The sequence below is a fragment of the Vipera ursinii genome (assembly GCF_947247035.1).
Source record: "Vipera ursinii genome assembly, chromosome: 3".
Classification (NCBI taxonomy): domain Eukaryota; kingdom Metazoa; phylum Chordata; class Lepidosauria; order Squamata; family Viperidae; genus Vipera; species Vipera ursinii.
The window spans coordinates 48,377,229-48,401,021 of record NC_139516.1 but is presented as its reverse complement, the minus strand read 5'-3'; the positions used below and the strand labels follow the sequence as shown (position 1 = coordinate 48,401,021).

General features: G+C 39.2%; 3 protein-coding genes across 9 annotated transcripts in view; 2 read left to right on the top strand and 1 right to left on the bottom strand.

Moving 5' to 3' along the window:
* BLTP3A (bridge-like lipid transfer protein family member 3A) overlaps positions 1–6,155 on the top strand; it is a 59,384-nt gene extending 53,229 nt beyond the window's left edge. For both annotated transcript variants that reach the window (XM_083358285.1, XM_083358284.1), the window contains exon 21: positions 1,361–6,155. In XM_083358285.1, the coding sequence (XP_083214411.1) occupies positions 1,361–1,486 (126 nt within the window). In that variant the 3' untranslated portion in view covers positions 1,487–6,155. The remainder of the gene's footprint in view (positions 1–1,360) is intronic.
* Positions 6,156–8,253: 2,098 nt separating this feature from the next.
* TAF11 (TATA-box binding protein associated factor 11) lies at positions 8,254–13,668 on the bottom strand. The gene is made up of 5 exons (XM_083358294.1): positions 13,329–13,668; positions 11,838–11,971; positions 10,428–10,515; positions 9,641–9,737; positions 8,254–8,679 (listed from the first exon to the last, which is right to left on the bottom strand). The coding sequence occupies exons 1-5, from the start codon at positions 13,479–13,481 to the stop codon at positions 8,549–8,551; spliced, it is 603 nt and encodes a 200-aa protein (XP_083214420.1). The 5' UTR covers positions 13,482–13,668; the 3' UTR covers positions 8,254–8,548.
* A 3,979-nt stretch (positions 13,669–17,647) lies between these two features.
* Positions 17,648–23,793, top strand: part of ANKS1A (ankyrin repeat and sterile alpha motif domain containing 1A) — a 131,678-nt gene continuing 125,532 nt past the window's right edge. For all 6 annotated transcript variants that reach the window (XM_083358291.1, XM_083358290.1, XM_083358287.1 and 3 more), the window contains exon 1: positions 17,648–17,879. In XM_083358291.1, coding sequence (XP_083214417.1) covers positions 17,701–17,879 — 179 coding nt within the window. In that variant the 5' untranslated portion in view covers positions 17,648–17,700. The remainder of the gene's footprint in view (positions 17,880–23,793) is intronic.

The window sequence follows — 23,793 nt, the reverse complement described above, 5'->3', positions numbered from 1 at the left end:
GTGAGCGCCTGTTACTCATCCCAGCTTCTGCCAACCTAGCAGTTCGAAAGCACAAAAAAATGCAAGTAGAAAAATAGGGACCACTACGGTGGGAAGGTAACAGCGTTCCGTGCGCCTTTGGCGTCTAGTCATGCCGGCCACATGATCACGGAGACGTCCTCAGACAAGCGCTGGCTCTTCGGCTTTGAAACGGAGATGAGTACCAGCCCCTAGAGTTGGAAACGACTAGCATGCACCTTTACCTTTACCTTTAAATACCATAAATAGGGTGCTTCTAAAAACCCTCACTTCAGCTTCCCCCTTTCATTTTTGGAAAAGGAGGAGCAAAAATGTCTCCTTAGTAAGACCTTTTAAAAAGACTGTTATTAGAAACAGTGTTGAAAAAAGACATTTCATAATTGGTTTTCATCAAAAGCTATGATACTGGAATATACATTAATTCAGATATTGCTGTAAAGTGCCTATGATTGGAATAAGGAATAGTGATAAAAAACAAAAATAATATGATATGGTATTATACTGATACGATGGTCTTCAGTAATACAGCTTCTTGTTATTAATGTTTAAATAATAAATCCCTAGTACTATAACTAGATCATATGCTGATTAGCATATGCTTAACTTCATTATAACAACTCCCAACTCTAATTGTATTGATCGACTGTAATCTAAAAAAAATCCTCTTAGAACTAGAGTTTGTCATTTGTTGCTTCTTTTTCCTCTTTCAGAAAACTCCAGTTTATTTTCATAAAATAATTCAGGCATGAAAAGCAGCATTAATTGCATGAGTTACAGTATGAGACTTAGGCACTCAGTGGTATAAACATTATGTTCTTTATTGTAAGACAATAAACATGAATTCTGCTTTATCTTGTTCAGTGAGGCATGCTAATTCATGCTGGTTTATTGCTTTTGCTTGCCTCCCCTTAAATTTGCTGCTCTCTAGGTAAGCGAACACGGAATTACTTTTCAGATTGATAACAACAGTTGGAAATCAGATAACATTCTCTTAATTTTCCCTTATAAGAAGTGCTGAAATTAGTTACTGCATTAAATTATTGGCGTCCAGTAAATAGATTTCTCATTCTGCGAATAGTTTTCCTGGAAAATTTATTCTAGTTATAATTTCGTTCATTTATGATATTCATCCCTAGCTTTAATTCATAGACACAAATCACAGCATATAGTACTGCACTGACCATTTTTTTCATCTTCACAACAGTCTTTTGAGGCATGTTAGGTTGAAAGGTCACGAATGTCCCAAAATGATTAATGGCTAAATAGAATTTGAATTCAAGCCCAGCACCTTTACCAGGCCATGTTTACCCCACATTTTGCAACCTTGTTTTATGTTTTGCAGTTGAAAACAGCATTAACTTTGGAAAAAGAGTTACAGGACACTCGGAGAGCTCTGGCAGAAGCCAATCAGGACAAATTACGTTTATTGCAGGAAATCAAGAAATACAATCCTCTGTTCCAGCTTTGACAACAAAGACTTGAGCGAGAGATGCTCAAAGCATTCAGAAATTACTACCAGCATTGAAAGGTTTGTTAAAAGCGAAGCAGTTGATTTGTTTGCCTTCATTCAAGAGCTGCTACTTTGAAAACAGAACGCAGAATGCCATGACAGGAGACGGAAGCGGAGATGTAGCAAGAAAGCATATGGAAATAAGATGAATGGGAGACTGGATTTAGTAGCCCAGCTGTGTCTGGAAAAACATGAAACTTTAGCTAAAGCATGGCACTATTGTCAGTTGAATAGTGAGATAAGAAAAAAAAATTACTCTGAGTTATCATAAAGTGGTGCTGATAAACATGTTTCTTGCTATGACCTGTCTCTTACAGGTAGGTGTTTGGGACATGCTTGCCCTACACCAAAGAAATTACATTCTGCTTGTTGTTAGCTGTGAAGTCGTGTCTGACCCATCGCGACCCCATGGACAACGTTCCTCCAGGCCTTCCTGTCCTCTACCATCTTCTGGAGTTCATTTAAGCTCACGCCTACTGCTTCAGTGACTCCATCCAGCCACCTCATTCTCTGTCGTCCCTTTCTTCTCTTGCCCTCAATCTTTCCCAGCAACATTCTGCTTAGCTCAGGCCTAATTAGGCAATTCTGGTGTAGCAACATGAGTTTGAAATATGGACCGGAGATACAGTTACAGTCCCAGCACAAGAAAAAAAAAGTGCTCAGAACAGAAAATAGAAAATCCCATCATCTCATTGTTCTTAGAGAAAAGAGTTGAGGTGGCCACAATTTCTCATGAAATTATATTTTCCCTAGTCTCCTTTCTTTATAATACTGTAATCTATTAGTGCAGTGTTGGTACACTAACCTTCCTTGTGCTTAAGGTCCACCACCTCCATTAAAATGGATTTACAGCCATTTTGGAGTACAATTTGATGAGAAAGTGCCTGATCATTTTACCCTTAATGAAAATATAAATAACTTTATTTTCATAATTGTAACTTATAATGTTGGAGAGGCTTGGAAATGAGATCTGTCAAGTCACTTTAGGTCATACCAATGGATCAAAAACTTTTTCTGGAAGATGTGGAATGCTGCTAGAAATTGTTTTAGCTGCAGAATGGTTGACCTTTTTGCTATCACTTTTGTATGATATTTGGAATGAAAGAAAAACAATTTGGCTCTAAACTACACAATAGCAGTTTTCATGAATGTTTCTAAAACTAGAATATCCCCAAAGAAATGCTAGAAAAGTTATATATTGCTTCCCAAAAGTTATGTATCTATAACTATGCCAAAATAAAACATAGAAACAAATACTTCCTAATAATCCTTCTATAACAGACTATAAGATTTTCAGTAAAAGTTATCTATAGTATCCAACTATAAAAGAAAACTCATGGATTGTAATCTAGATTTTTATGACTTAGGTTTGACCATGTGTAGAATGCATTTACGTTTTATTACAACCTGTTGTAACTGCCAGTCAAATAGATAACTGGCAGAATCTAAAGTGAACAAATTTGGAAAGCATATCAAAGGCAAAGATTCCTTTGTTTTGAGTTTAACGCCTGGTGATTATTTGGGCAGATAAAATTCAAAATCTGAATTTATCCTTGTGAAAGCAATTAGGGTTAGGCCAGGTTCTAGCAGCCTCACTAAAATGTAGTTTTAACTCTGAGCCTGATGTTCTTACATAGAAAAGAGTGACTTTTAAAATATTATGCTGAGTCTTATTATTATAAATAGATATACTCAAAGTTTATTTCGACCAGGGCATGAAGGGTAATAGAAATTAATTAGTATGAGTTGGTAAGTATCAAATTGAACAAAGTTTATACTGTTTTACACATATGAATCCGAGAATGGAAATGTGCTATAGGCATTACTGAGCTTAGAATTGAGAGGGTACCTTTACTAAGCCAGCTCAAAATTCATAAAAATATGTGCAAGTTTGTCAGTTGTCCAGAATACTTAATTGACTAACTAGTAACAAAGTAAGAGAGGGATAGGAAGAAAACAGACTGACTGATTTTGAAGCTCTGGCATCTGTACTCAGATAAATCTTGAAACATAATACAGGTAGTCCTTGAGTTAGGAATGCAATGGAGCCTGCCTGTTCCATTCATAACTCAAAAACTTGTGGGAGTGAATCTTGTACCTTGAACGTGATTCACTTCCTGCTTGTTGAGTCGCAGGCAGCTCATTAAGTGAACATGAGGTATCTCAGGGTGGGGAAGGCCATGGAGGGCTTAGTGATGGAACAGGTCCTCAAGGCCTTCCTGACCCACTAAGATACCTCATGCTTCCCCCTCCCTTCTTGCCATGCCGGACTCACCTTGAAAAGATCTGTCTCCTCTCTGCCGCAGTTCCTGCTGCCACCTGAATCTAAGGCTGGGGGGGTGCTTCCGCATGTCTCCGGAGGCCGGATTCGGGTATCTGAGGCCTTTTCCAGGCTGCTGCCACCCAGAAGTGAGGCCGGGGGATGCTTCTGCAGCCCTCCGGAGGCCCGATCTGGCCGCTGGAGGCCTTTTCCAGGCCACTGCCACCCGGATCTGAGGGACATTTCTGTGGCCCTCTGAAGGTCCATTTCTCGGTGGCAGCGGCCTGGAAAAGGCCTCCAGCGGCTGGATTGGGCCTACAGAAGGCTGTGGAGGCATTCCCCAGGCTCAGATCCGGGTGATAGCGGCATGGAGAAGGCCTCCGGCTTTGGTTCCGTTCTCATGCTGCATGAGTTTACACAAGATCAGTAGCATGAGATCTCGCGCCACTAATCTCACGTGATCTTGCATTACTTTAGGCCTCCATTCTCTGCAAATGCACCAAAGGCCTGGAGCAGTCAAGAAAGCGAAGGATCTTGATCTTCGCAGCATGATTATTGAAAAGACCCAGGGTGGGGTTGGGGGGGAGGGAATAACCAGGGTGAATGTTGCTGTACCACTGTGGTCGCTCTTAAAGGTGAACAATTGCCATGGTGCTGCAACATTCGTAATTTTGGGACTTGCTTGTAAGCACTAGGGGTCTCTTATCATGTAACTTCGAACATTCGCTAAGGGAATGCTTGTAACTCGGGGATTACCTGTATAGAAAAGGATTGTGAATTTTTATAGCAATTTTTCGAGCAACATCTTGTCAAAACAATATACCACAATGGATTACAGTGCAGTTATTATATGTCCTTTATATATGGCATTTTGTTTTTTTTAAAAATAGAACATGGTGAGGATAACAAGCTTTAGTAAACAGCCGTTTGCTTGATATTATCCAATTTATAATAACATAACTACAGCTAATCTTTGTCTAATAATTATAGCTCTTAGTTGAAGCATCCACCTGTTACAGAATGATTATATTTTTCTTGAATTTCTGCTTTTCTGCCTGGATTGCAATAGAGCAGTCACGATTTCATCTTCACCATGTGAATTATGAAGAACTTTTTTTTAAAAAAAGCTTCTGCTTCTAATAATTTGCTAGTCTTTGGGGTTATTTGTAGAATTGCTGAACTCTAGGAAGCTTTGCAGCTGTACTGTGCTCCTGTCGGTTTCTTTAATGGTAATGTTTTTTGCTTATAAGATTGTATGTATTCTGGATTTTGCCTACGTAAGGAACAGTTGTTGCTTCTACACTTTTCCTGTTATCTCTGTTACAATATTCTAAACAAACCCAGGCCATGCACTGGAGTAAACATTATTCTCTCTCCATATTGGATAATGCCCTTATGGGACAGTCCTTCTTTAATATACTTCCAAAAGCACTCTTTATCTAAATAGTAGTGTGCTTTTGCAGATGCAGATGCTATTTTTTCTGATGAATAGAACAGTCTGTGATTATATGAAACTGCTGATAACCAAAATAACATGTGTAACTGTGTTTTTTGACAACTTTGACAGGTTTGTTAATGAATATGTGGTTGTTTTTTCTCTAGATCTAATTGTTGAATAATTGCCCAAATATGTTTATTTGAACAAATACATGTGCACCCTATTTTTTGAGTTAAGAATGAGGCAAGTGTGAACATTTATATTCAGTGCAATACACATTCTGTTCACTTAAAATAACCTATTCATTAGAAATGCAGCAGGGTACAAAAATCACAGTATATTTTATTATACTATATAGTCTGCATTTTTGACTAAAATAATTTTATCATGTCTTCCAATATAAATTTGGTTTAAAATAAGGCAAAATGTAGAAACTGTAAACTGTATACTGTGGCAAATAAGTTGGTGTAGTATGCTTGTTTCAGTTAATAGAAACTACAGCTTATTAGCCTGTTATGGCATGAATGCCTCAGATGCTTCCGCTATGCTGAGAACAATTATCTAAACGTAACATGAGAGTAAGAGGAAACCCACTGAAGCTGATATTTGACTACAAAAAGTATTTTAGTGTGGTTCTGTTTTTGAAGATGTTTTCCTTCAGTGCTGTATTTATATATAAATGTGAAGAACAAAACTCTTTATATAATGTCATAGCTGACATATCAAAAAATTAATTTTAAAGCTCTAAGTCTGTATAATTGCTTCTGTAATTTCAAACAGGAGAATAGACAATATGTGGTACAAGTCTGACTTGAAATCTAAGCCTTCAGTATATTGGGTCTTTTTCTCACACAATATAGTTTTCTCTTGACTATACTGGTTCTGTGAACCACTTTTAAAAAATTATGTATTAAAATGCTTAACTTCTATTTCCATTGATTTATTTCTCAGGCTTAGGTTCCTATCTTAGATTTTATTTATATTTATTAATTTATTTGTATAGATAATTGCAATTAATATACATTGTGAACATTTCTGAACTTTTCAAAAACACTTAAGGGCCTTATTAAAATGACAAGTTTTAAAAGTTTAACATTAGCTTTATTATGCACAATTGTTTTTGATAATTCTTTACAAGTATGTGGTACGTTTAGTTAACAAATTCTATTTTAGTTGAGAGATCAATGCAAACGTAAATATTAGGACTAAGAAGAAAAATAACTGTAATTACTATGCTAGATATAGTTGTCAACCGATGTAATGGTATCTGCAATACTGATAGTCCTCAGGTAACAACCCTTATTTATTATTTTTATTTATTTAATTAAATTTCTATACCGCCCTATTCCTGAAGGACTCAGGGCGGTTCACAGGGCAGGATAAAATACAATATAAAAATAATATAGAATTAAAATACATTAAATTAATTAAGCCCAATTAAAACATTTAAAAAGCTAAAACCCCTTCAGTCCAGGCCTGATAGATTGAAAAACCAGGTTTTCGGGTCCCGGCGAAACGAACGCAGATCGGGGGCGGTCCTAAGTTCCACGGGTAAATCATTCCAGAGGGTAGGCGCGCCCACAGAGAACGCTCTTCCCCTAGGAATAACCCGCCGGCATTCCCTAACGGCGGTATCCTGAGAAGGCCCTCCCTGTGGGAGCACATGGGACGAAGGGAGCTTGATGCCAGCAGCAGGTGTTCCCTTAGATAACCCGGACCCAAGCCATTAAGGGCTTTATAGGTCATCACCAGCACCTTGAATCTCACCCGAAGGGCAACCGGAAGCCAATGCAGCTCGCAAAGTAGAGGTGTTACATGGGAGTATCGGGAAGCCCCCATCACAACTCGCGCAGCTGCATTCTGCACCAGTTGAAGCCTCCGAGTGGTCCTCAAGGGCAGCCCCATGTAGAGAGTGTTGCAGTAGTCTAAAAGGGAGGTCACGAGCGCATGAGTGACTGTGCGTAGGGCATCTCGGTCCAGATAGGGTCGCAACTGGCGCACCAGGCGAACCTGGGCAAAAGCCCCCCTGGTCACGGCTCCTATATGATCTTATATATCCCTTATTGGGATTGGAATTTTTTTTTACTAAGCAAAGAAGTCATTAATCAAAACATCACGTGACAGTGCTGCTTAACAATGGCAGTCCTGGCAGTGGCTATTAAGCAAAGGTATGTGACTATGACTTACGAACTCCTGCAGCTTCTCCATTGACTTTGCTTGTTGGAAGCCAGATGGGAAGGTTGCAAAAGCTGATCACATCTCCTGTCAGCTCCTACAATGATCCAATCCATTCCCAGCTTGATCCCTGCCAGCTCCAAGCTTTGATTTTTCCAAGCCAAAGGACACTTTCAGGGGATCACTCGGCCAGAAGCCAATTGTCCTGCTCAAGCTGTGTCCTGTTCCTCCCACCTGCCATTCTCTTCTCCTTGTCAGAGCATAGTCAAGATAAAGATGCTGTTATATTCCATCACTCTCTGCTAACCATCATCTTCCCCTCCCCTCCTCTGGGCTGGCTGATGATGGCTGGCTTCCAGCCCATAGCACCAAAGGTGGGGAAGCAGCAAGGGGCAGTAGCAGAATAAGCCGCATCTTTATCTCGGCCATGCAGTGCAAGGTAACCAAAAGGGCAGAGCTGAACCCAGTACTGTCAGCCCCTGTGCAGTGGGGCTTGGGGCCAGCAAGCCCAGGAGAAGGGAGCAAAGACGAAGATCAGCTTGAACTTGGAGTGGGGACAATGGAATATAGTGATGTCTTCATCTTGGACATGGTGTCTAGGTCAGCCGAAAGGAAAGGAAGGAGGAGATAGGCAAGAGGGGAGAGCTGAAGTGAAGGCTGTTTGCACAAGGCAGAGAACACGACCTCGGGAAGCTATGATTGTTATAAATGTGGGCTGGTCCCCAAGCACCCAAACTTTGATTACATGACCGTAAGGACACTGTGAAGGTCATAAATGCAATGTTGGTTGTAAGTCTTTTCAGCAGTGTAGTAAATTCAAATAGTCACTGAATGAGCAGCCATTATCCTGTAACGCTTTTAAAAAACTTTTATTCCTTTTAAGAGAAATCTCAAAATCAGGTTTCAGAAGTTTCATGTAATCTAATTACATGTTTCTTTTTTTGCCTACTTAGAAAATGTTTTTTATATTTAGCACAATATACCTGCAATGTAGTCTTATCATTACCCACTCAGAATTATTGCACAAGGAACATCTTAATTTTGCAGAACTTGACGGTCTTAAATAATCTGAATATACTCTCAGAAGTCATTTTCATTTCAGTGAAAACATCTCCATTCCACTTAAGATACTTTTTCTGCTTCCTCTTCAGTGATAGAGAATTTTTTTATATTTGGAATTTGGAATCTGTCCTCGTGATTTCAGTCGTCTGACTGCTTCACGCAAATGCTTGGGTTGCAGAGGTGGCGATTCTCCCCACTTTTCACATACATCTAACGCTGTACAAGACAAAAGTAAATGTATTATGCTAGCTGTCAATTCAGTGGATTAGAGCTGTGCAGATGTGATAACAAAATCCATCATATTTCTACATGCATTTTAGTAAAGTTACTGTTGTCTATAAAATTATTACTTTTTCTATACTCCACTTATTTTATGCAGTTCAGTGCAGTATTCGTGCTTCTGCCTTCTACTTGCCTCATAACAACCAACTTAGGAGGTGGGTTGGGCTATGAAAAAGTGATTAACCCACTCAGTCAACTTAATGCCTAAGGGAAGATTACAACTGTTTCTGTCAAAAGCACTTTAAACACTGCACCAAACTGGCCTCTTTATGTCCCAAACTCTAACAGAAAGCCTGTAAAAATTTGCAACATTAATTTTTTCTGCTGCAGAGCACACTTCATATTTACATACACACTTTTGTAAAATAGTAGGGGAAATGTGTTCTGTTTGTAAGCAATGGGTGGAAAATGAGTAAAAGCATTTGCATTTATATTGTATTACTGCTATTATATAAGAAAAATTATCCGAACACTAATTTTATTCATTTATATTTAAGTGTCCCCTTTGCCAACTAAAAAAACAAGCAAATATGCAGCTGATATTTATTGTTTGCTGATTTAACAATCTTGTTTCTCTTAAAAATACTGACCTGTTATGTGTTAACTAGCAATATGCATACTAGGGAGAAGAATGTTATTTAGGAGTAAAATACTACACAAAATAGGGATGGGCAAAACTTGATGTTTTGGTTTTCTGACACCAATATAGTTAATTCACAACTGGAATACAACATCCAAAAGACATTTTTACCATACAACTATTTAAAAGATGGATTACTAAAAGCTAAATAAAATATATACTTGAAAGAATAGCTACACTGTAGTAATTAGTAAGGCATGTCTTCAGTTAATGGAAGCTACAAGCAGTTAAGAACTAGATTATTCTTATACTTACCCTCTTCAACTACTTCTCCAACGAAGACTTTAGAAATTCCTGACATGGCAATAACAACATTCTGAGACACAGAGGTTCCAGTAATTGACTGGATCAGCTGAGAAAGGAGGAGAGGCAATTCCAGAGAACGCAATTTTTTAGATACTTGTTTTACTTCCAATCCTGAACATTACTGTGAACAATAAATAGCATGAACACAGAGGTGGGCAACTTTCCCAGGACGCAACTTTCCCAGGGAAGTTCACCTTTGATCTGGAAACCACAGGTTGCATAATCCTATGGATGGTCAAATCACTGGAAAGGACTTTTTAATGTTTTCTGAGGTTTGAATGAGAATGGGAATAGAAAGTCTCTAGAACACAAACCCACTCCTACTTAAGTCCTTATACTCCAGTAAAACCACTACAGCTAAATACTGTACTATTGAAATTGAAGGCTTTAAGGATAGAAGTGGAAGAAACCATCTCCAGTTCCCAGAATTTCACTTTCCAAAGTGAAAAAAAGGCAACCATTTTCAACAGCTCAGAGTTGAGGTGCTGAAAGACTGCAGAGGTAATCCCAGGGACAAATGTGAGTATCCCACCTCAGTATCAGCAGCAGAATTTTATGGTAAACTGAAACTGAGATAAGTCTACTCATGTATAATAATCAGTGCACATCAACAAATCTGGGAGGGAGATGGGCAGTTTCTAAATTCGATAAATAACTGGGGTCCTTGGTGCTCTTTGAGCTTAGTTGTTATAAATAACCAACAAATAACCAATCAACACATGCAAATCAATCTTACCCGTTTAATAGCAGCCTTAGGGAAAGCTGATCGTCGATACATCTCATATCGATTTAGCTGTTCTTCAGAAAAAGAAGAAACCAGGATTCTGTGGCAAACAACAATTACAGCGCTCATTTAAAATTATAAAGTGAGGAGGTTAGTGAGATTGTGTAATATTCCATTGATAAACACTGAGTTAAATCTAGCATTTTATTTCAGTGGTGATATTTCCTGAATTTTGCTCTAAACGTTCTAGTTAAAGGAGGTGACTTTGCCCATTTTTCCTGGCCTAGATGCCTTCTAGTACAACTTCCCACAATGTCTAGATAAGGTCCCATTCACAGAAAACCATTGGGTTTCAGGGAAAAATAGAAAGGAAAAAAAGCCAACATATTTCCTATTGCAGTGCTTCTTAAACATGGTTCCCACTTTTAAAAATTATGGAGAATCCCCGAAAAACCATCTTTTGTATACATATATATTTTTTCAATATTAAAAATTAAAAACAATGCATCCATAGGATAATCAACTGGAACATATTGTAAATAATATAGTCTTTGAATTATGACTGCAATTGGAACTGGAGTTTCCCAACTAAGTGAGGAAGGTGTAAAGCAGTTCACTCTACAAAATCTTTCTTTTTGGAAAGAGAAAATGCATATATGCAAGTTAATAAAAACAGTCCAAAGAGGAAAGTACAACTTAATGCCAGTTGATAAGTCCCTATAAGTGATTGACAAAAAAAAAGCTTTGCACTGGTAGTTCAATGGTAAGAGTTCTTGCCTGCCATATGGAAGCCCTGGGTTTGATTCCCAGCCAATGCAGGGAGTTGCCTTTTTTGAGAGAGCTGATTTGATGTAGTGGTTAGGGTTTCAGACTAGGAATGGGAGACTATGAATTCTAGTCCCACCTTAGGCAGAAAGCCAGCTGAATGACTTTGGGCTAGTCACTTTCAGTTCTGAGAAGAGACAATGGCAAACCATTTCTGAAAAACCTTGCAAGGAAACTGCAGGGACTTGTCTAGACATTGCAGCTCATGCTTGTCTAAGTAATCCCTGAGAATCACACAAAATTGAACAGAAGAAAAAAGAAATGACAAAATACCTGACATCACATTGAATGTTTCCCTAAACCAGGGGTGTCAAACTGCTGGCCCATGGGCCAAATGCGTCACACCAAAACCACATCCACCCCACTGCCGGCAATGGGGAAAAATTGCAATATGTTGCGACACATCATGTGATGTCGCAAGTTTGACATGTGTGCCCTAAACAGTTTCCATAAAGTGTCCAGTAGACAGTCTTAATTTCTTAAAATCCCTGACAGAAAAAAACATGGTTTGCCTTCCTAAAGACAAAATGGCAGGATTTTTTTGTTAATACTACCCATTTAGTATTAACAAAAGCATGTAGATGGAGAAATACTCACTGCATTTTTTGAATCTCATCTTCATCAACTTTATTTTTCTTTTCTTTTTTCTCCTTTATCTCTATTTTCTTGGCTGCAATAGATTGTGATGTAGAGTCTTCTAACTCTCCAGGGATCAATTCTTTGCATTTAATCTAGACAGAAAATTGATTATAATTCAATTATGTTTACAGAAAGACAAGCTTTCTCTGAGTCAAGCTCAACTCCTAGTTAGCTGATGCTCATGAAGCAAAACAAAAGTGGCTTGACACTACTTCCTGATTGCTTTTAAACTTTTTTAATTTTAAGCATCCAATAATTGTACTTATAAAGTACAGCTGTTGAACACCTAGTTTTTATAATCTTTCCATCATACTACATGCATTATACATAACATAAAGGTCCACAACTTAATTTATATATTTGTGCACCTTCTGTACACTATGCTTACCAGTTATAATTCAAATAATGAGGAGGGAAAGTAAAAAAATCTGATCAGAATAATTGGTGGATATAGTACTTGATTTTATGCTAGAATCGTAGTAAGCATAGTACAGTGGCTAAAAAAATAAAATGAATACTCAGTATTATTTTTCATGTTTTAGTCTCTTCCTATACATGTTACTGAAAAGTCTTGAGCTGATCAGTCTTTTACAGTGCCATGCTTTGCATTACCATTTTTAAAGTATAACTTGTTAAACATGTTAAATCTTTCTTCAAAAGAATAATGAACAACTCAAAACACAACCAGCAACATTTAATATTTGTGTATGCAGGATAAAGATGAGAAAAAATACTCTAATATTTTGTATTCATTGTATACCACAATCCAAATAGGGAAATGAGTTTCCAGGATCTAAATGACTATGACTACACACAATAGTCTAAAAGATAAATAAAATTTACCAGAAAACAGCTATCTACTACCTACATATAACTAAAACTCCGATTCCTGTTTAACTGAATGAAACAGTGCATGTAGGGCAACAATTTTTGAACCAAAGTAAATTGCTTTGGGCTAGCTTACAGAATGTGTCCGAAACCTAGAAATACTGCATGATAGGACAACAATGTTTGAACCAAGCTATCTATGGTCTAACTTAAAATGCAATTCAAAATCTCGGACCCATAACTCCCGTGGAACCGAAATTAGGCAAATTTTATAACGTATTTTATGATATAAAAATTATCATAAACAGCTTATGACATAAAATGTCATAAAATTTCCTGTGCCGATGTTTTGACTGTGCTGTACAGTTCAATAAGGGCTATTTTCAAGACAGATCTTTCTCTCAATGCATCCCAGGAATCTGGTAAGGAAAAACCTCTAAAAGGGATCACGAGTTTCTAGTTCTAGTTAAAATACAGAATTCCAAGGAATTAGCAGGCGAGGAAAATCCCCGTTACTTCGGGGCAGCAATCATCACCGTGGAGCAAGAGGAGAGGATCAGCAAGGAAAGCTAAACCCCGTTTCTGCGAAGAAATTGCGTTGCAAGCTTTTTCCTTCCTCACCTCTACAAGCTGTATTTCCTCTTTGATACCGGCTGGTTCTCCCTCCGGGCGTTCTGCCACTTCTATAGCAACGACAGAAGACTCAACGGAAGAGGGGGAAGAGACAACGGGCAAAAGACCATCCTCTTTACCAGACTCCACGGCCTCAGCCATGCTAAACAGAAGGTAATGGCGCGTGTCGCGCCTTGATGGCGTACTAGGGCGACGCTGGACGTCTTGTTTCCATGAGAACGCACCACGCCCCCAATAGGCGAAACTAGTAATGCGGAGTTTTGTTTGCTTCTGTTGGAGGGTGAGAGGCGAGATCGATTTCGCAGATCCCAGGCCACGTAGTAGCTGTCTAACCAACAAAACCATGCAACTTTGAGCCCCTATTGTTGTTTTAGTATCCAGCAGCAACATACCAAACAGAATGAAAGGTAAACTAGGGCAAGAAATTCCAAAATTACGAATAAAAACTATGCATATAAATTGGAATCAAGACCGAGGCAATGCTCAGTACTCTTATTCACACAACCCACTAAGCAGCAATGCGGTAACGTGGGATTTGGGGATAGCATTTATATGAACCCCACCAAAGCTGATTTATACAGTAAAAAAAATCGTAATAGGTAAATGTTTTGAGTGAACCCGGATAATAAAGCATTCCCCTGAAGCCACATGTTCCTATTTCCTCAAAAACTATGCACAAAGGGTAAACTAAAGCATGTGATGTAAAGGCTCTAAAGTACATGGAAATACAAAGAAAATTATGAACAAAAAATATTAAAGAATATAAGAACCTTCTTATACTCATACTGCATTAATTGTTCTAGCACTCAGGTCACTGCTTCAAAACAAATGCAAGAACACATAATTATGTCTTTTTACAAATCCCATATTTCCAAATTTGAAATGGGAAAAATGCACTTTAATAATAATAATAATAATAATTTTATTTATACACCGCCCTTCTCCCGAAGGACTTTAAAAAAGCAGGCATCTGCCCATGTCTGAATAGATCACCTAGGGGTTCCTTATTCTCATCCTAGATTGCTTCCCTTTTTTCAGCACAAGCTTTCCAAATATAAGACTTTAAAATAATATTCATTGATGCAAATAGAAGTTGCTTAAAGCTTTATTACTGCTAGGAAGAGAAAAAAAGTTTTTTCTTATCAACCCATACCGTTGTGTCTGCACAACTCTGACAAACTACAATGGCTAAGCTAAAACTAAAGCATGACACACTGGGATAATGCACACATCCTGCTTGTTCTGGCACACAAATGTCTAACTACAGAGGACATATCCTCAAAATGTCAGCTCCATCTAACTGCTGACCCGTTGCTGAGGCAGCCTGAAGTCAGGTTTACATGTTTCAGTGTGAAAACACAGTATTTTCTTTCTTGACAATCAAGAGTGCCTGGAGGAGGAACTTTGAGTTGATATGGCTGGGTTCAACTTCAACCTGGCAGGTCTACTGTGAAATCACTCTTGTCCTGTCTGGTTGCTAAGCACTGTGTCACTACTGTTATTTGGCCGTGGCTATAAGATCAGACATCTTATTTTTGCAACCTACTTATTTTTTGCAGGATTTAAATATTACAATGCTGATCTCTGGGAAGACAGCTATCCTGCACTGTAATGTTATATCTATATTTCCACTATTAAGGAAAATTTCTTTATCTCCTATTAAGTAAATGATTCTAAAAAAATAAATGGTGCTATCTAGAAGTTTTCCAAATTAATGCAGATCAGGATTCTGATTTAAAATGCAGTAATATTGCTGGGTATTAAATACCATCTATGAAAACTTTTCATAAAGTTAATACATACTTCAGTTATTTTTCACTGTGACAGGCATATTAAATTCATAAAGTTGATAAACTTGTGGTGAAAACTTTAAAAATTTATTGGCAGAATGCCCAGCATGCACTGCATCAATACACTTTTTCCTGTGGTTGGGGACCTTGGACATGACTGTAATTTCAGATGGGAAAAACCACAATCTTTGCTTTTATATTGACTGATGGAGCTGTCTAGACAGCAGTAGCACATGGTTCTGTCTTAGGCATGCATTAAGGGCACATTCAGTCCCACATTCTGAAATGGGAGGAAAGCATTGTAAAGCTGCTGTGCTAAAACCATTATGTCTTAGCTTGTTATTTATTTATTTATTTAATTTGATTTATATACCGCCCTTTTCCTGAAGGACTCAGGGCGGTTTACAGGGCAGGTTAAAACAATACAATATATACAAGTTAAAATAAAAGTTAAATTAGATAGCCCCCAAAAATAAAAAATAAAACCTTAAAAACCTTAAAAACCCTCAGTCCAGGCCGGCAAGCTCGAATAGCCAAGTCTTTAGGTCCCAGTGAGACGAGCGAAGGTCAGGGGCCATCCGGAGTTCCACCGGCAGCTGATTCCAAAGGGCAGGCGCGCCCACCGAGAATGCTCTCCCTCTGGGTGCTGCCAGCTGGCAGTCCCTGACCGGCGGCACCCTGAGGAGACCCTCCCTGTGGGAGCGCACAAGACGATGGGGAATTGATGCTGGCTGCAGGAGCTCCCGAAGATAGTCTGAACCCGTGCCATTTAGGGCTTTATAAGTCATCACCAGCACCTTGAATCTCACCCGGAGGGCAACCAGAAGCCAATGCAGCTCACGGAGAAGAGGTGTTACATGGGAGTATCGAGAAACCCCCATCACAACTCGCGCGGCCGCATTGTGCATCAGCTGAATCAACCCACCACGTTATGCAGTAATGGCTTGATTTGGTACTAAGGACATGAATATGATTAGGTATTTTTTGATCTCGGTCTTTTTGAGAGAGATGTTGCAGAGGTGAGGGCTAATTGTCTGAAATGCAATAACAAATTTCTCTTCTTCCAAGTTGCAGCTATGCTTCTTTTAAAGCCTATTTGTAATGGAAGTGAATTTCAAATGTGCATTTTGAATAATAGCAGTTGGAAAGAAACTTAAGCCCGGGCAAAAATTGTTTTGCATGCAATCAGTGGTGATTTTTTTTAACTACCGGTAAGTATTGATGACATGCAAGCATAATAAATAATTTACTGGGTCCCCAATTCCCAATGAATATGTCAGTTTGTCATAGTCTCCCAAATTAATCTGAATTAAATTAATTCAATATTCTACATTCACATAAAACAATGAACCCTTAACTAACCGTACTGAGTGTGACTAGGTGGGCTTAGCATATCTTGCATACATGGCAAATCTCTGGTAAAAATAGCTGGGTAGGAATAAAGTTTTCAACAGATCTACCTGCTGTCTCCTTCTTCCTTCCATTTGTGACTAAAGCACTTTTAGTACAGTATCTTCAGGGCCAATTTAAACTACCCAAATTTGTCCTAATCAGCATTGAAAGGATTGGCTTTTAAATATTGATCTGATTTTTCAGTAACACATGACATTTTTGGACTATTAATGTTAAGTGGGCATTCTGACAGTCTGTTCCCTCTTTCACTCCATCCAACTGATTTTCCAATTTTTACACCGCTTTTTTCATCTCCCAGATTTGCTGGTTACTCTCATGAGCTTGAAGTTCATTTGGTCAATTTGTTTTCGTTCCGAATTGCTGCTAGAAATTGGAGAAGAAAAATATAGATTTCAAAAAAAAAAATGAGCTTGAAAATAGCCGAAGCTATCTGGATTATAGTAACTTTGGGCACAGATTACATTAAATGCTCTAACTTCTAAACGGGACTCAGTGGGCATGAGCCTTTGTTTCCTACACTAAAAAATATGGTGATAAATGTTCTGTGACTTACCTGACCTTGGTGAGCAAAGTCGAAAACCGCTGCTCGGTTGTTCTCAGCGCAATATTTTAGCGCGTGTATCTATCTCTGCGCGTTTCCCTACAAACTTCGCATAGCTGGACTGGAGTTACTTGAGAACAGTACTCAGATAAACATCTTCACCTGGCAATTTCTCAGCTCCTTATTCTCAAAGGACGAAGAGTTGTTGTTGTTTTTTTTCTTCTTAAGAGAATTTTGTTCCTTTTGTTGGGAAAGACCTTCTGTCCTATTCGAGTAGATCCTTTCCCCCCCACCCCCGCCGCCCCCTTAGAGTGCCCAAAATGTCGCCAACGCGTACGGAACTGCCACGGCTAGCAGCCGTTCCCTTTATACCGTGTTTTACCACATCTTCGCAAGCCACTAACTAACCCGCCGTTAAGAGACAGCCGCCAAAAAGAGCGCGACCGACCGCTCTTTCCCGTCTCGGCTTCATTATCTGGAGCGAGAGGCTCAAGTCAGGAGGTGTGGCTTTTGTGGCCCCGCCCCGGAAGGACGCGCCGGCCGGGTTGAGGCAGCGGCGGTAGCCGAGGAGGACTAGTCAAAGATCGGGGGCTGGTTTCCCGGCCCGCGTCGGGCCATGGGGAAAGAGCAAGAGCTGCTAGAGGCCGCCCGCACTGGGAACCTGCCCGCCGTGGAGAAACTGCTTTCGGGCAAGCGGCTGAGCTCGGGCTTCGGTTCTGGGGGAGGCTCCGCGTCTTCAGGGGGCGGCGGCGGAGGAGGCGGCGGCGGCGGGCACCCGCTTTCTAGCCTGCTCAGGTAGGTGCCCGGGGTGTGGCTTTGCGGAGCTCTTGAGAGTGGCCGGGGTGGCGCTGGCGAGGTTGGCTGCGGGAGCCCGTCTCAGGCGGCTGCTTTTGCCTTTAGGGAAGCTGGGGGTGTGTCCCAGAGACTGGAGAATGCCCGGCGGTGCAATTGACCCCGTAGGTAGAATCTCCGCCCCTCCAAAGTCTCCCGGGCAGCGTCACGCTGCTGAAGGATGGGTCCGTCCGTTCGCGTGTTTAGTCGCAGCGTTGGGTCGGGATCTTCTTGGCGGGGAGGGGGGGGGGAGGGAGGAAAGGTCTCCAACCTGCACGGCGAGGAGAAGCGAAATCGAAGCTGGCTTCGAGGTTGTGAAGAAAGCGGAGGGTGTTCTCGGGTCTCCGGATGCCCTGAAGGAAGGGGCTTGTTGGGGGTCGGTTTTTCTGTTAAGAGGGGCAAGAGCAGGGGTCTTCAAACTTGGCCCTTTTATGACTTGTGGACTTCAACTCCTTCTCCTTCTAGGTAAGCTGGAACAGTGTAGGATGGATGATCCCACTGCTAGATAGATTTGTTGACCACTATATCCCACGTGTTGTCCTTAATGCAGGGGTCTTCAAACTTGGCCCTTTTATGACTTGTGGACTTCAACTCCCAGAGTTCCTCAGCCAGCTTTGCTGGCTGAGGAATTCTGGGAGTTGAAGTCCACAAGTCATAAAAGGGCCAAGTTTGAAGACCCCTGGGCAAGAGCTTTGCCCGGAGGAAGTATCTCTGGGAACGTTGGTTTGGGGAGACGCGTGTTTAAAGTGTTAAAAAAACCTGGCAGGTTGAGGCTGGTGTGCGTTATAAGGACGGAGTCCTTTTGTTAATTAGGGAAGCCTCTTGGGCTGCTCGTGCCTTCTTTTGTATGCTTTTAATTAATTAAAACGTCACAGACGTTTTTTGGTGTGCAGCCGACAGTCTCAACCTTCAGTTGAGGATCAGGTCTGGATTTTAAGAGAGGTTCCAACACTGTCACTCCTGTGGTTTGTTTTCCTCTTGGTGGATGACAGTTTGTTTTTAGATGTCTGAGAAAAAGAAGAGAAGAGATGAAATGTATGCCAAGACAGGGAAGCACAGGAAATGTGAAGTTCACAGGTACAAAAAAGTAGAAACAAAATTGTACTGTAATTGTGTACAGCTGCCAACGTTTCCAAAGCTTTGTAGTATTCCTCTGTTTTGTTTTCGTTACCCAAAGGATCATTTTACTTTTACAAAACCATATTCTGTTATGCCTGTTTCAAAAAGCTGGCAAAGTTTCTCTTGATGCCTGTCAGGTGACTCTTGAGGTTTCTGTGTACTTTTAAGGGAGGACTTCGCTCTACATATGTTGAAGTGGCTCAAAGGCTTTTCAGTAATGCAGTTTGATGTCTAATGAATTTTTGGCTATTTAAAGCTATTATGTGTAAAATGGTTATTTGTGGTTCTTGACTTTTTCCCCTGTGTTTTATGCATAACTCCAGTATAAAGAATAGTTGCTAAAATGCAAAATCTGGAGGCTTGGGGGCCTCACTGTAATAAAAATCACTTTTACCAAATGAACTTTAGACAAAAAAAATCTGCTTAGGCTACTTGCCTAAACTGTCTGCATCTGCTTTCTTCACGTTATAGACTTGGTATATATTACTTAGTAATTTTGTGACTGAATGCAAAATATTGCAACTTGTCTTTCCCTTCTGTAACTGTAAAGTAGCACTTGGCAGTTGAATTATAAATATTGGTTGGGTCCATATACAGCATTAAGCTACAATACAGGTTTTTTTAAACATATTTTATGATCCTAGTCACTGTGGTTTGTAAATCATGGTTGATAGCAATGTATTCAAAGACAACCATTTGTGGTTTATTATGTAAGGCACAGCTAAGTGCAGTATGTGAACTCTGTCACTGTGAGCTGTAAATATATTTATTCAGTCAAAGTAGCAAATTGTGACTCTAGTTACAGAGAAGCTTCTTCCTATACCACTTGAAGTACAGTTAATTGTACATTTTGCCTGAACTTTATACAGTATAGACATTCCCCATGGGTACCAGATTATTCCGTGCTTTAATATTTCGAAATCTTATTTCCTGAAATGACAGTGATCTGAAGGTCTTAATAGATGCTTCTCCACCTATGACTTTCCTAGGTTCCCATCACCCTTAAGCAGGTTTCCGATCATCCTATGGTAAAAGTTCCAGTCCTACAAACAATTAATGTGAGTAAACAATTGGACTCATTAGGAGAATATCTTTGCATTTGAAATTAAATGCATGTCTGTTGGAATTGGCTAGAGTCTGTGATATGGCATGTGGGCATATTCTGTTTGGAAGCATGGTTTGAATACTGTTTCTGGAATGTATGCTTTAGAAGGAATTAACATTTGTCATGTCTGAGAATTTGGCAGTGAATTATAACTTACTGAATTTCCTTCCAAGCTTTGGTGAGTCTGTGGATTATTCTGTTATACAGAATACACAGTGGGGCTATTATAAATGTAGACCTGTTGGAAAGGCCATATTGCTTTTAGGAAAATATTAAGTAGCATCCTGAATTGTGTTGGTTCTTCAATATGAGTTATTGCTAGAGGAAAGGAAAGATTTTTAATTTATAAATGTGGCTAGTGTATTTAAATGTCTTAATCATAGAAACGCTGATCAGATTGAAAGAATTTGAGGATGTTCTTTGTGTCCTTTGTGATGATAAAGACGTTATCATTCTCAGATTTTATATGATTTCTGTAGGTACTTATCTCATAATAATGATTTGAGTTGTGGTGGCACAGTGGTTAGAATGCAGTATTGCAGGTTAATTCTGCTGACTGCCAACTGCCAGCAGTTCAGCAATTCAAGTCTCACCGGCTCAAGGTTGACTCAGCCTTCCATCCTTCTGAGATTGGTAAAATGAGGACCCAGATTGTTGGGGGCAATATGCTGACTCTGTAAATGACTTAGAGAGGGCTGTAAAGCACTGTGAAGCATTATATAAGTCTAAGTGCTATTGTTATTGCTAAAGTGAAGCAGGATTGCCAAGAAGGAAATCCGAATCTTAACCCATTTACTATGGTTGAGATAAAATTCCAGACACCAAGGCTTTGCATGGGAATGTATGGCTGGCTTTTCCTTGCTAACACTAAGGTTGGACTGGAACCTTGAAAAAACATCCCAAAAGAAAGCAAGGGCAAATTACTTCTACTCTGTTGTCAAGAATACAACATATACATGTCCATGGAGTCATCAGGAGTTGAGATTATCTTTACTTAAGTATTACGTGTCCTGTTCTATGTAAAATTAGTATATTACTGTAGTTACTTTGTTTAATATTTTATGGGGAAAAAACTGTGGTCATTAGAAGCAGAGGGTCATTGAATATGAGATGGGTGGCAAATAAATTTCCTAAATAAATAAATATAACAACTCAATGACACATATTCATGTAATATTTTACTGTTCGTGGATTTCTCCTTCTGTTACTCAAATTTGTTTCTTCAAGTCCCTCTTGACTCCTGGCAACTCCTGGTAGAGTGCTGTCTCCTTGGCAAAATTTTCAGAAGTGATTTGCCATTTTGTTCTTCCTAGAGTTGAAAGAGAGTTACCCAGACGGTTTTCTATTTTGTCAGGTCTAGAACTTGCCATCTCCTAATTTCTGAGTTGGTGCCTTTGCTTACTATACCAAACTCGATTTCTTTATTACTACTAAAAGGTAAAGGTTCCCCCGCACATGCGTGCTAGTCGTTTCCAACTCTAGGGGCCAGTGCTCATCTCCGTTTCAAAGCCAAGGAGCCAGCATTTGTCCGAGGACGTCTCCGTGCTCATGTGTCCGGCATGACTAGATGCCAAAGGCACACGGAACGCTGTTACCTTCCCACCGTAGAGGTCCCTATTTTTCTACTTGCATTTTTAAGTGCTTTCGAACTGCTAGGTTGGCAGAAGCTGGGACGAGTAACAGGCGCTCACTCTGCTACGTGGCACTTGGGATTCGACCCGCCAAACTGCCGACTTTCAGTTCAACAAGCTCAGCCTCCTAACCCAGTGAGCCACTGTGTCCCTTTTATTACTACTACTACTTCATAAATAATGCTCAATTTGCAATTGAAACAACACAAAAAGAAAACAGAATTGCAATGATATGAGATTTCAAGCAAGTTTGATCATAGAGGCTACACCAGAATGGACTATTTATAAGTCAAGAATGCAGGACCTAGGAATTTGCAAAATAGAGAGGTACCTGCAATAATTGTCACTCTTAAGGATTTTCTTAAAGGTGCACTTCAGAACTAAAAGTTTCATTATTTAGGAGCACGAAGAGAATTCTTTTTAATTAAACTCAAATTTGGCATACTATAATGTATGCTCAGTAAATACTGTGTCTGAAGAATGCAAGTGAGATTCAAAAGATTAGGATTCTCATCATAAATTCCTAGGCGGTGGAAGAATTTAACTGGTATCAGGAAAAAGTCATAAACTGGCTAAAGCCAAAAGCTGGCAACTCATTTCCAGTCCATGGGTTTGTAGTTGTTCGTTCACATATTTTGTTTAGTTTGGGATTGTGCTTTTCAAATGAGCCTAGTTACCATTCAGCAACATTCAAATATGGGACGTTTTCTTTGGGAGGCTCACCTAGTACTTATGTTGATTTTTTTTTGTACCAGGCAATCTGTCTTTCATTGCAACATAACTAAAAGTATGCTCTGGATTAAATAAAAATAGGGGAACTTGCAGAATTGCAAACCTTTAGCTGGTGCTCTTGCACACTCCCTATGCATCTTTTGAACAAGCATATCACTTCTGCTTTCTCAAAAGTGTGCACATTTAGTTGCAAAACTGCAAAGCTGTAAGTAGGGAAATGATCTTGCATTCTCTTAAAATATCTCTAGTTGAATTCAGCAAAATAGTATCATGCTGACCAATTATTTTCAAGAATACTTTCAGATTGACTTATGTATTTAATAAATTCATATTTTATTATTTGGAATTTTCTGTTAAGGATTAAATTTTTTCACAATACTTTCCCAAATGGTGGGAAGCAGTGAACAGATTGAGCTCAACTAGAGCCTTCTTTATGCTAGGTATCTGAAATATTTTGGTATATTTTGAAGTAGTACAACAGAATGTAAATGAAAACACTGCTTTTTAATGCAATACATTTTTAAAAAGATCTGACTGATCTACAAAATTTAAATTTCTAACAATATTAAAGCCAGGAAAAATATTTTCCTCATTCTTTTCGAGAAGAAGGAAGCTGTGAAAAAACTGAAAGACATTTTGTCAAACTTCAGTCACGTTGCTATTTTAGCTACATGAATTAATGTATAGCTTCACTTGTTCATAAAATTATTGTGCTTGGCCTATTACTTGTAGAAGTGTGATTCATCATTAAAAGATTGGTTGAGTGATTTTTTCCCCATCTCAGATTTTAAGGATCCAATGATAAACTATATAGATTAACCTGTTTTCATAATAAAAGCAAAATAGTGGCTGATCTAGTGAATTCAGGGCTTTCAAAGAAAGTAATATATATACCGTAGCAGGGCTCTGATCAGTGTTTGAAAGATGTTTCAGTAAGTATGTTAGTATAAGTAAATGTAATTCTCAATTGTACATGCACGCTCATGTGTAGATCAACATAATAATAATAATAAAATAATAATAATAATAATAATAATAATAATAATAATAATAATAATAAGAAGAAGAAGAAGAAGAAGAAGAAGAAGAAGAAGAAGAAGAAGAAGAAGAGACCTTGGAGGTCATCTAGTCCAACCCCTTGCTAAGGCAGGAAACCCTATACCATTTCAGACAAATGGCTGTCCAGTCTCTTCTTAAAAACTTCCAGTGTTGGAGCATTCACCACTTCTGGAGGCAGGTTGTTCCACTGATTAATTGTTCTAACTGTCAGGAAATTTCTCCTTAGTTCTAG

Excerpts from the sequence above, each read along its gene's own strand:
- TAF11 (XM_083358294.1), bottom strand. The coding sequence starts at position 13,481 with ATGGCTGAGGCCGTGGAGTCTGGTAAAGAGGATGGTCTTTTGCCCGTT. Across the intron at positions 10,516-11,837 it reads GATGAGATTCAAAAAATGCA|AATCCTGGTTTCTTCTTTTT; the intron begins GTGAGTATTTCT and ends TGTTTGCCACAG. Across the intron at positions 8,680-9,640 it reads TGGAGAAGTAGTTGAAGAGG|CGTTAGATGTATGTGAAAAG; the intron begins GTAAGTATAAGA and ends TGTCTTGTACAG.